At 40.5% G+C, this 12,480-nt stretch overlaps 1 protein-coding gene and 1 long non-coding RNA gene across 2 annotated transcripts in view; one reads left to right on the top strand and one right to left on the bottom strand.

The window, feature by feature from the left end:
- The window catches only part of PCNX2 (pecanex 2), a 156,644-nt gene that overhangs the window by 5,283 nt on the left and 138,881 nt on the right, over window positions 1–12,480 (bottom strand). Inside the window, exons 29-32 of the mRNA XM_049830562.1 lie at window positions 5,349–5,493; window positions 3,906–4,136; window positions 3,290–3,564; window positions 2,087–2,271 (exon numbers count right to left, since the gene is read on the bottom strand). Coding sequence (XP_049686519.1) covers window positions 2,087–2,271; window positions 3,290–3,564; window positions 3,906–4,136; window positions 5,349–5,493 — 836 coding nt within the window. The remainder of the gene's footprint in view (window positions 1–2,086; window positions 2,272–3,289; window positions 3,565–3,905; window positions 4,137–5,348; window positions 5,494–12,480) is intronic.
- On the top strand, window positions 2,158–3,415 carry LOC126051396 (uncharacterized). Its single transcript, XR_007509819.1, has 3 exons — window positions 2,158–2,243; window positions 2,369–2,546; window positions 3,339–3,415. It is a non-coding gene; the product is annotated as an uncharacterized LOC126051396 (long non-coding RNA).

The raw sequence follows: 12,480 nt of genomic DNA, 5'->3' as shown, positions 1-12,480 counted from the left end.
CTTTTAAGAAATGCATCCAATATCTCCAGTCATGGAGAATCTATCTTAATCCTTAGTTACATGTTACACTGTTTATTTACTCTCACTTTTAAAAATGTGCACTTGATTTCAAATCTGAATTTGTTTAGCTTTGTTATATCCAAGTCTGCTCGGATCAACTGTCTTTGGTCACCTTTTGTTGCCCAGGTAAGTACTTACAGACTATGATCAAAGCATCTTGTACATTATAAATTGTTTGAAAGCTCTTAATCTTTCACTACAGGATGTATTTCCCAGATCATTGATCATCTTTTGGCTCTTCTTTGAACTCCTTCCAAATTAAAAATGTTCTTCTTTAATTAGTGCACTAGGATTGTGAGTGGTAGGCCAACAGCGTCCTGAACCAACATCAGAGTGACAGACATGCATTACCCAGGTCACCCTATTCATTCTGCTTTTTTAACAAGAGGCATAGCATAAGTTCTTTCCCAGTCCTCTGGTATTGCCCTCAGTGTCCCGATACTTACTGAAGATCAAACAGAGCTTGCTTTTCAACCAGCTCTCTTAAAAACCTTGAATAAGAGTCATTTGGATTTGCTCAATTAAAGATATAGCTTTGATAGCCACTCTTTCATGTTCTTTGTAGCTGTTAGGATGGAAGGAACTACTTCATGATCAGATCGTAGAAATAGATCATTTCAATTTTTCCCAATACAAACCAGACATTTCTTTTCTCATTTCTACATTATTGGCAACTCTGCCTTTCTATATAGTGATGGATCAAGACCACTGTTAGGATTTCTTTTGCTTCTAATACTCTTTAAAATTAAATAGCCACAACCCCACTTTCATCTTTTTGTCCCTAATGGTGCTAGCCAGAAAATTCTCCTTGTTTCCTTCTCTTCCTCTTATCAGCAGTCTCTCAGGACTGAATACTGATTTGCATTTGCTATTTTCCACTTCCTTGCATTTGTTGTGCATTTCTTCATTTTACCTCAAAGCCAGGTTGCTTTTCTTAACTAAGTGTGACCTTCTCTCTTGATTGTGGTTTTCTGGGCACACAATACATTCTTTTAAACAACTCACAATTAACTTTCATTGTTGTATGGCATGCTCAGGATCATTATTTTACAATTAAGTTTGCCATTCTGATTACTGCAGTGTCAAGTTATGAGTATGCACATGGGGATTCCTCTAATGCTAGACTCAATTAAAATCAGCTGTTATTTTATTCTTACAACATGATTTATATTCAGGGCAAGATTTTCTCCAGTCCTGTCCATTATATTTAATGATAGGTCAAAATGATCTAACGGGAAACAAACAACTATCATACCCCTCTAGTTCTCTGCTGTAATTCATACAGTAATACCACAACTTGTTGAAAGGTTGAGTTAATTGGCTTGACAAGTCCTGATCCCACAGTGATAGGTCTCACAGCGACCCACTGCCAAACTTAAGGTATATTTCCAATGTGAAGGCCAGGAGTTCTACCTTGTGAGTATGTCTGAAGTACTTTTGAATCCATAATTTAATCTGAGAAGGGCTCAGCTGTTAGTTGACAGCTGCCAAATGATTGGCAGCATTTAATTTTCTCCTGGTAACTGCTGTATAGACGTAAGAAGTTATTTCCTATTTGTTTGCTCTCCACATGCGCTGATGAACAGCCAAACCAGTTCCTCAAATCAATTGTCATGGTCATTCCAAGATAATTAAGATTTTTGCATACTTTCACTTCTGCCTTTTCCAGCCAACAGTAAGCGCAGGTTCACTGTGGTACGGGCTCCCTGCATCGCACAGGTAGACTCCCTCCTATTTGCATTTCTCATTCTGGCATTGTTAAGTGGCACTTCCTAGTCCAAAAGTTACACAGAAAGGAGTTCGACAGTGGAACCTTTGGTGAATCACATTTGTCTTATCCCTCCCAGTAAATACCTGGAACAATATCAGGAAGCCATCTCCTACATGTGCTTGGTTATTAGGAAGGACAAAGCCCTCTCTTTCTAAAATTAGTTTTCCACTGGATATGAGCATGCCCCAAAAGCATCTGCCTATGCAGCCCCTCAGGAGAAGACTACAGAGAAAGCCAAGTAAATTGTGCAAATACCTGCACGCTGGTGGACCTCTTGAGATGAAGCTTGCAACTGAGGGGTTCCATCTCTGGTGGGCTGCGAGCTACTGCTCTGACTTGAGTTGCCTGTGGAATTGCTGCTAGATGAAGAGCCCCCTCCACTATCCACCTCTTCAACGTTACCTCTCTCATGGTGAGCTGCATGGCAGTCCTTCCGCATTCTGTGTGTGGGAATACACGCGTGGTCAGCCATTTATTATGCACAAAAATTTGTGCCACCCTCAAAATGTGTAATTGTACTCTCTCATACCGCTGCAGGTCTTTTGACATCTTTTGAGATGACAAAGATGATGATGTGATAAGCTTATTTGGAGCAAAATCATATACGACACAAACCAAATCTTTCCTTGTCTGTGTTAAGTGGCTTTGGAGCCCTGCAAGACCTTAGGACTCTATCGAATCTTACAGTGGTCTCTGAAGACAACTTTTGCATGAGGTAATCAAGTAGCAAAGAAGAGGAATAGGCTGGAGGAAGCTCAGTGGGAATGAGCTGCATGGTGGGAAACAAGCATATTAAGCCACTAGATTTAATCATTTTAGCATAGGTCTTGGCATGCAAGCTGGCTCCCATAGTCTCTCCATAGTCTCCTGCCTCTCCTCAGCCACAGTGCTGATAGGGCAGGTGGAGGGAATGAGGCAAGAGTGAGTTACTGCTGTATGAAAAGTGCATGTAGGAATGAGAGATGGAATGTGTCAGATACCGATTGTGGGGAAGTTGGGCAGTTTTTGTGGATAGTGAGTACGTTTTTAGATGTGTTTTGGTCAAGAACAATGACTTGGGGATAATCAACTATACTGCCAAAGCTTTGGAGCATAACCCACCATAACCCACCAACACATTTACTCATGTTATGACATGTCACTGAGTTACAGAAAAGACACTCTTATTTACAGGGCATAAACAGTAAAATTCCCTGGAATAAGGAACATATCTGTAGTGCTAAGTGATTTGATAAAGAATCTTGTTGCACATGTAAGAAAGCTTTGCTTAAAAGCCATGAATGAGTTAATGAATTTGGTTTCTGCTATGTCTGTAGGGCTATTTTGTTATATTCTGAGTCATTGCAATTAATTTTTTAGTCATAGGTAACAGTATGGAATTACTCTCTTTTAACAGGAAATACAGTAGAACCAAGACTGCATGGTCTCTTATCTGCATAACCAAAATTTAACACCTACCTTAACCATTTGGATCTGAACCACTTTTTAATGTTGTCCAAACTGACAGGTCCCCCCCAAATGTTCCTCAGTTGGCTGTGTGTCCCAAGGTACGAGGTGGTTAAAGGGGAAACATACATTGGATATCCCAGTGGCTGATCACATGAAGAATTAATTAAGTTCCGCAAGACCTGTTTATTGTTCTGGATGCTGCCTCTCTCTGGGTTACGATTGCGTAAGAAAATCAGTTCCTGCTGCTGCCCAGCCCAAAGCCCTCTGACGCACTCCTTGTTGACCTACAGGTAGGTTAAAAACATGTGGATCATGAAAATGTTTGCTCCTGAAGATGCAGAACTATGCAGGTAGAAGAGCAGTAGCTGTGTGTGCAAAGACCTTGTGTCTTTGCACCAACAGGTTTTATGAACTTTTGCAGTTACTCCCTGGCAAAGCCTGGAATGTTATTTCAGATAAACAAACATATGGGTGCAAAATGGAATTCAACTGAAGAGAGCTCTTTTAGACTCCAATCCCTACTTGATAACTACAATCAACCTCTCCTTTTGGCCAGATTACTCAGAAATAATATTAGTTACCACAGCCCTAAATTACTGCATTATTAGAAAGATGGTTTATGTACCTTGATGACCTTGAAGCTCAAGTAGCTTTTGTGGAGCATGATAACTTTATATTCATCTGCTCCTTCATCTACCACGTGTCTCAGGGTTAGCAGCTCCTCTCTGTTGGAGAGTACAGCGCTGCGCCAGGCTGGGTCCCCTTCGTGACAAATCACAACCTTTTCTTCAAAGGATTGGATTGCTTCATACAAAACTGCTGGGTCCTCATACTCATCTGGGCAGGTGAACTGGTCCTGGTAGTACACAAAAAAAGTATTGAAAAGATCAGGTATATTTGTGAAAACACAAACACTATGAACAATAAACAAAATCCTGTTTTTTGTGGAGGAACAGTTGCCCGCTGACCCTGCCAAGTGACTTGCTGTTTGATACAGTGTGTCTTTGGGGAAGTAGAGAAGTTAATTTTACAGTAATATAGAAAGGTACGATTTTTGTTTTCTGTTAACCTGTTCTGATCTCATGTCTCCACTGGACAGATACTCGGGGGATGCCAGCTTATCCACTTTCTTTTTATGAAGTGGGAAACCACGGGAGGCAGACCTTTGGGGTAAGCTGGAGGAAGATCAGAATCACCCGGGACATTCCACAGTTCTTGTGGAAATCCTTATTTTTATTCACGAAAAACCAACAAAAGCACAGACTGGGAATCCATCAGCAGATATCGCAATATTGCGTTACTACTTTAGCTGTCACACAGCAACACGGCCAGTGATAACATTCATAAAATTACTGTTTCAAATTCTCAGATATTAATTCACAGCAGTTCCACTTCAGTTACATTCAGAGCAATTATAAATATCATGCATGATAAAAGCATATAATACTGAATCATAACGTGCCAGAACAAGAATGCAATCAGCTCCAAGCTATACAGGGGTTGACCTGAAGAAATTGGAGCAAGTTCAATGGAGGTGTGCCAGATTTTTACAACTGAAAACAGAACGGGGTCAGAAACAGCCTGACATAGTCAAACAAACAGCCGTGACACTAACCCTTCAAGCCACTCTCCTCTCAGCTGTGTCTTTTAACATATGGAAACGTTACATGTATATTGCTGTTCACAAAAGAATTGATAAATTAGCAATGAAATTAGTCTAATCAAGGTATTTCTTTTCAATCTAGGAACCATCTTTATAGTATCCACACAAATAAAACATGACATGACTGTCAGTTTTGTTTTGGTGAAAAATGCAGGGTCAAGCTCTGCAACATGAATGGTTTCAAATGGGCAGCTAGGGGGTACAGAAAAGGAGATCAAGTGAATGCAAAATAAATAAAGGCCAAGCTTTTCCATTTTGGTTAAGGAAGTTTCTCAGAATAAGGCAAGAAGTACTCCATTTCCCTCTTTTTTTTTTTTTTTCCCTTTGGACAGTTTCTAAGGTTTCCTGTGTTTCCCTAAGAAAACAGATGCAGTAGTAAAAGTTAAAAATTAAAAAAGACTGTACCTGGTGTAGCTTCAGAGACATTCGGATTGCTGGGGCAACAACCTTGTGCAATAGATCCATGTCTGCAAAGACCCACTCATCTTTTGCTGCTATCCGAAAGTCTCCTTTGAACAGTGCATGGAGCCCATAAAGAAAAGAGTCCAAGCTGTAAGAGAAAGGCAGCAGTCACTCCCAGAAGTCATTCCTGTCTCACTGAGCGGGACGGACACCCACCAGTTGCCAGCCACATGCTGAGCTGCGCAGCGTCCGGTGCCCCTCCGGCACGGGGCGAGCTCCGCGGTGGGTATAAAGCAGGGGTCACATCGCCTATTTCTAATGAGAAACCATTCCTCAGGGTAAGAGGTTTTCCTTCTACTTGCACTGTAAACGACCGGCCACGAAACAAGTGTGGCACCTGGAACAAAGGATGTCCTAAGGATGGGTGGCTGGGTCACGGGGCGCCTCGGGGTGCTGCTGCTCTGCGGCTGTGCCAAAGAGACCAGGTCAAAGAGTGCCAGTGCTCTGCAATCCCTGTGCAGGCAGCAGAAGCTGCCCCCTCATTTGAAAGTTTATTGATTGGCCCTGTTACTCTTAGCAGTTCTCCTTGCAAGGTAAAAATTTAAAAAAAAAAAAAAAAAAGCAGCTGTAAAAAATATTTTAAGCAAATCCGAGACTTTTGTCATGAAACTCAAACCCAGATGTGAACATTAAACCAGATGTACTAAGAAGAATACTAAGTTTCAGGAACTGTTCAGTAAACTGGGTGAGAGCATGAATCAAATGACAGGCATTTCATTCGGAAACAATGAGCCCTAAAGCAAATATGCACTGGGCTTCTTTTTTCTAATATAAGAAACTAGATGTAACCAGTTCTGCCTGACCTTGGATGATGGTTTGCCTGGACCTGAGATATAAGCAAAAGGTAAAAGGTACAAAATTGCGTAGTTCTTAGAAAATGGTTGCACGAGGGCTTTGTGAAGGGAAACAACCAGCCTTCAGCTCCAATATTCACCCCAAATCACGAGCTTCCCGCGACGACACCACAGCCACTTGTATAATGCTTATATAGCAAGACTGCCGTCCCAATGCTGCTCTGAAGAAGTGATCTCGAAATTGAGGAAAACAGAACCATCTGTTAAAAACAGGCATCTTTTGCAAACCCACAGGACATGGTTTCATCTACCTGCCAAGATTTTACTCACTCTTCCAACAGTTGATTTGTTCAGATTGTAAAGGCTCTGAGGAGAAGCTGCATTAAGATGTTGGTGGTTTTCATTACTGCCCAGGCTTTCTCCAGAGAGAACACAATCTTTCCACGTAATTGAGCTTTCTTAATTATTTTAGGAAAGGAAAAAAACTTTTAAATTTTTTCTCTTCTCTGTGAGAGGGAGAAGAGCAACTGGGAGACTGCTTGGCCTATCTTCAGCTCAGACACATTCTAATTTTGCCCTTGGTGGGTAGCAGGATTTAGAAATTAAAATGGAAAGATACATATGTTGTTACCAGAAAAACGGCTGGATACTGATTTTCTCCACAAAAGCACTGTGTAATACAAATCAACTAATCGGTGGGACCCAGGCCAGTCAGGAAGGCAGGGCTGCTGTCGCTGCTGGGAACATGAAGAGTACAGGGAAGCTGTTGTGAATTCTTAACTGATTTGCATTTATTACTACTAAGTTACGTATTAAAACATGCCTATGTGAGACAGGCACTTACACTCAGATCTTCAAAACTTTCAAGGACTGATTTCAATGGGAGTTATGTGTCTTCAAGGAATGGGTCCTGCTCTCCACTGACTTTCAATCAATCATCTCCACAGTTTAGAAAATGATAATATACCCAAATCCTGCTTAATAGTTTGGAAAGCCCTAGAATAAACCAGTTAGGAGGAAAAAAAATGGTGGGTGCAGCCAGTGTGGTGAAATATGTGACTATTGTCTCCTTTGAAAAGGCCAGAAATCAGGAAGGGTCCTTTCACTCGCCCACCCACTAGACAATATCCAGCATACACAGCTGAATCCTTGCCTGGAAAAAATACCTCTATATCTAAATATTCTTCCCAGGATGAAACCTGAAGAATCTACCCTGAACTACGCACCGAATGATCTGTAGTGTAGTTTTTCCCCACATAACACCCCCTGAATTTGCTCTGAAAAGTTGGCTGGGATGAAGGGAGGAGTAGGCAGGAGACCAACCTGGTTTTTACATCATGAGAGGCTCTCAGAGCCAAATCTGAACACCAGAGCAGACAAAGAGTTTGCATTCGCATCAAAGTGTCTTAGAGGCATCAGCACATGCTAAACAGGCTGCTGTGAACAGCAGTATCTGCCGAAAGCAAGGCCAGGACCAGGACAGCTATGCAAACTGCAGCTGAGCATCAGCAGAGGGAGCGGAGGGAAGCACTCACAGCTCTCACTGTGCCTAGTTAGGGAAGACTCATCCATTTCTCATCCCCCTGCATAATAAGTTCTCTAACCAGCATTTTTAAGAACAAATATGACTGCTACAAGGAACAAAGCAGTGGTGGCAGTAGTTGTGAGAGGCTGAGAGTCAATTATTTTATATATCGTATTTTCCGCCAGAGAGGTCTGGAGGAGATTGCTGTATTCACAAAACCGTGGACATCTTTTATTCTCCTGCCAATCGTAATGAGGCTTTTGGGTACATTCTGCCTATAATGTGATACTATCTCAAGGCATTACGTGTGTAACACGCAGCCCTTAATCCACATAAGATACAGCTGTTGTTATTCTTCCCATTGTTATGCTCTCTGCTGAAGACTCTAATGAGATTATAAGGAAGCTGTAAAGCCAACAGCTTTGATCTCAGGCCTGACTCAAGGTTGTTGCTGCTTTCTTGGCCCAGTTTTAGCATACCTCAGTTGGTAATCTGCTGTAGTTACAGGCTTGTTCAAAATATTTTAAAAACTAGTTAAGGTAAATTCACATGCCAAAGAAACGACATTAATCAGGAAGAGACACAACTACTATTTCTGGCAACATTTCTAACCCTCTGAGCTAAGAACCCGAAAAGCTGCTGTCACAACTGTGAACTATTTTAGAACAAGACTAGTAGGTGTGTGGGAACCGTCGGCCCCTCAAATGTGCAGAAAGGAGGGGATTAAGTAGTACCACAAATACCAGAGGGAGGGCAACAGAGCCAAAGCAAATAATCCCTCCTACTGCACTCCTTGCGTTGCTCCAACAGCTGAAACTAAAAGCGTTTGATGCAAGCCTGAAAACAGTATGGATGAAGACCTATGAGCTGGTGAATGTCTCTGTGTGTATTTTGCACACCAAAACCCATCCTCTGTCTACAGTTTATAGACCTTTCCCAATGTTAACTGTAGATTTATTTAAGCAATAAAGAAACACGCATGCCTGTGAGCTGGTAATGACCTGAATGTCGTAGCTCACCTGAATGAAGTATTTTCAATGGCAACCCTTCTAAATTTGGTATTTTAGATGACAGTGGTGTTGAGCTAAGAGTCAAACTTTTCTCTCCTGCTTCTGCTCTGCTCAGCTCTGGCAGACAAAAAGCTGCACTGTCTCCGTGGACTCCCACTAGCAATGCAGCATCACCTGCAGCACTGTGGTGCCACGTCCAGGCAGAGCCATTCCTTGGAGTGACCCTCTGTCCACGCTGAGGGATACCACCCAGAGGGAGCTGAGGGGACCTGAGCATCCAGGCTTGGTAGTGTTGGAAGTATCTGATGAGAGATGCTTTATTAAGGGATTTTTATATTTCTCCAAATTTGAAACCTATACTAAACATTTACTTATTAGTAGGTCTAGTGGCTGAATAGGATTGTTAAGTAATTTTTTACAAATGCACACCTAAACATATCACTCATTTGAATAAATGAATGGTAATGTCATGTCGTTCCTTAAATTGCATTTTGTGCAGGATGCCTCCTAATGACAGTTTAAAAGAGCATTTGATTTGCATAGCAATGTTCTGCCTTCTTAATGAATGCATTTATTGTGTAATCTAGTGTTAGTGTTGGGTTTCTACTGACATTTACATGAACAGGTACACTGAATAATTATTTACATACATTATATAAGAGTATTTAAAATCTTGGTTTACACAGTGACATTCACTGATTAATAGATTAGACAAAATCATGTGTACATGAGTGCAAATTGATAGTTTACATACACAATGTAAACTTGAATCTCAGTTCTGTAGTGCACAGCTCAGTGTAACATCACCTTTGTATTACTATTTCTGTGCAGCAGCTGGATGACTGTCACTCCTCACGACACAGCAAGGGCTAGACTTAGTCCGGAGGAAGTTTCCTACTACCTGCCCAGTGGCCCCAGAGAACAAAACATGGACCACAGAGCACAGGTTCTGGGCTAGTTTGCTCACACTGGACTTCCATGAAACTATTCATAGAAATAAGCTTGATGAGGAGAAGACTACAATGCCTGTCTGGCCATTACATCGCAAACTGACCACAAAACTTCTAGGAATGTTGTATGCAAGATGCTTCACAGCCAGAATTAATAGCAAGTCCTGATATGAAGTTCAAGGTCATTTCTAAGTGCCTCTAAGTAGGCTCCAAAATGTCCCCAAAATATCATGACACCTTTTAAAGGGAAAGGACTGTGAAGCATCATCTAAGAAACAATTCCTCCAGCTTCTGAGGACCATAAGTACTTCTCCCCCATCTGACTGAATGCAGAACTGGGGGCGAGGACCAGCAATAACGCTCCAAATCAAGCTCCATACGAGCTGCTGCATCTCCATCAAACACAGAGAGAGGGGAGGGAGACCTGCCTTCAGCACCTAAAGTTAATCCTCAGGAACATCCCCTTCTGGCCTCAGCAGCATTGCACGCGTTGGATGAAGTCTCCTTCCCCCTGGCATGCTGTGTAATTGTATTCCTAGTGGAGACTCGCTGACTTACTCCTCCTTTGTGTATACATAAGTTGTGAAAATCTGTGTGAAGCAGTAAACACTGTAAGTACAGTAAGAACTGCCCTTTGTGCTGAAGTGAATGTATTTGGGGGATTTTTGTTGATAAAGGTCTTGATGTCAGGGGATAATTAACTAACAAGCAAGGTAACAATTTCTACTAAATTTTTTTTGTCAATTAAAATAAATATATATATTCCTTAAGACAAGAATAAACGTATTTCACAAGTTAAAGTCATGTTTTGTAGCTGTAGCAATGTATAACTTGAATTGTGCTACTCAGATTCCTTTTTTTCCCCCCAAATCTTTCTGACAGTTGAAATGTATTAAAGGTAATTTAACCAGGTGGGTAAGTGACTGTTTTTCCACAGTGAAACTTTTCTAGGGAAAGCTTTTGTGAAGTAGCACTGAAAAAGATACTGACAGAAGCTTCCACTTAATCCCTTTTATGTCACAAAATACATTTTAAAAATACAATGATTCAATACTGCCCTGGAGCACTTGCTTAATAAAAAGAAAACCAGGACTTTAATTAAAGATATAGGATTATATAGAATAGATTCAGAAAAACAGGGATAGAGCTGTGCACTGCATATGACTACCGCATTTTTTGCCTTTCTACAGACCTTTTCTCCTCAGGAAAGGTATTTTTAAGTATGGAGTGTCCACCCACCAAAAGAGAGGAACTAATCTGGTTCATTGGTAATCTTCCAGATTTCAGAAAGACATGGTATAGCTGACTCCTGCAATTATTATTAAAATCTTTACAGAAGACTTTGCAAATAATTATCCTCAACATTCATACTTTCCATGTTAAGCTTTAGGAAGTCTCTGATAATATTCTCTCTTTGCATTAGCTACTAACCATGTAAGCCAATATGAATAGGTGACATTATTATTGTATCTGTCCTAGTGCCAAAACATTGTAATGAAGATTTTAAGATCCGGTGGAAAGTACATGCAACATGATGACAGTTTTAAGGAGCTTTTGTGATATTTTTAGATGCATTTCTAATATTGCTGTGACATATCTATTGCAGGCCCAGATCAAAATCACTTTAATCTTTTCTCAAAAAAATTCATAAATGTACATCAACTTTTCTACCACATCCCCAAACTCTAAAATTTGGATCATCAAAAAAATAGGGCAATTTTAGAAATACCAATGACTTACTGAACATCACACTAATTTGAGTGCATAAAAACGAAGGGAGAGGAAACTCAACCCAGAAGAAAACTACTACAGGAAGGGAATGTGTAAAGACTAGAAGAAAAGAGATGACAAAAGCCACTTTAGAAAGCAGAAAGAAGCAGCACATCAAGAAATAAGCCATGTGGGCCACAAACATTCTGCATGCCTGACTGAAAATGAAAGACATAAAACCAAATATTACAAACATCTCAACAGATTACAAAGCTAGAATGAATATTTAAAAGGACTGTTTTATCTTATAATACAAAATGCATTCAAAATCACACATGCTGTCTTTGTTTGCTTGTTAGTAAGACAAATCCTCTCTAAGGAGCACGATGATAGAGGGCTAGCTAGCTTTGCTCACAGTTTTGTGCCAATACAGCAAGGTCACTTAGATACTCTATTTACTCAACTTGTCTACTGGTACTAAACTCCTGCCAACATGGGGAGTTCAAATACATCTAATAAAAATCTAAAATTAGGTGAGAAATTAGACTTCATTAAAATAAAGATTATTTCATTAATAAAATGATCTATAGAACAGTGTACATGGTACTTTATAAAACCCAAACAACTCAGGACTCCTAGTGAAAAGAAGAATCCCTAATGAAAATGTAAGGAGAAGAGCATATTCAGAAACAATCTTAACCAAGCATATTTTAATTAACCAGACTTTCTAGGAAGAAGTGTTTTGAATGAATGAATGAATGAGTAAGGTAGACAGAGAACAGACAAAGCTGTAGTCTCAAGAGATGCAAGGTTCTCCCTTCTTCAGTCACCAGAATGAAGGGCCACAATGAACGGGAATACAGCTCTGAGGAATACAGGACCCTTATGGATTTATTATGATCTAGCTAACTAGATGTCAGATGATTTGGCAGTTTCTTCCTCTTCTGGAGGAAGCCATCATTCCAGTAGCCAGGCCAGGAATGAGTGAACACAAGCAATAACCATCGGTACCCATTCTTTCAATGCAAAATACTGCTTTGCCCTATGAAATAAAGATTGGTATTAGTTATTTAGCTAACTACCAGA

The sequence above is a fragment of the Accipiter gentilis genome, chromosome 28 (genome assembly GCF_929443795.1).
Source record: "Accipiter gentilis chromosome 28, bAccGen1.1, whole genome shotgun sequence".
NCBI lineage: Eukaryota > Metazoa > Chordata > Aves > Accipitriformes > Accipitridae > Astur > Astur gentilis.
The sequence above is the reverse complement of the archived record's forward strand: the minus strand, read 5'-3'. Positions and strand labels throughout refer to the sequence as shown.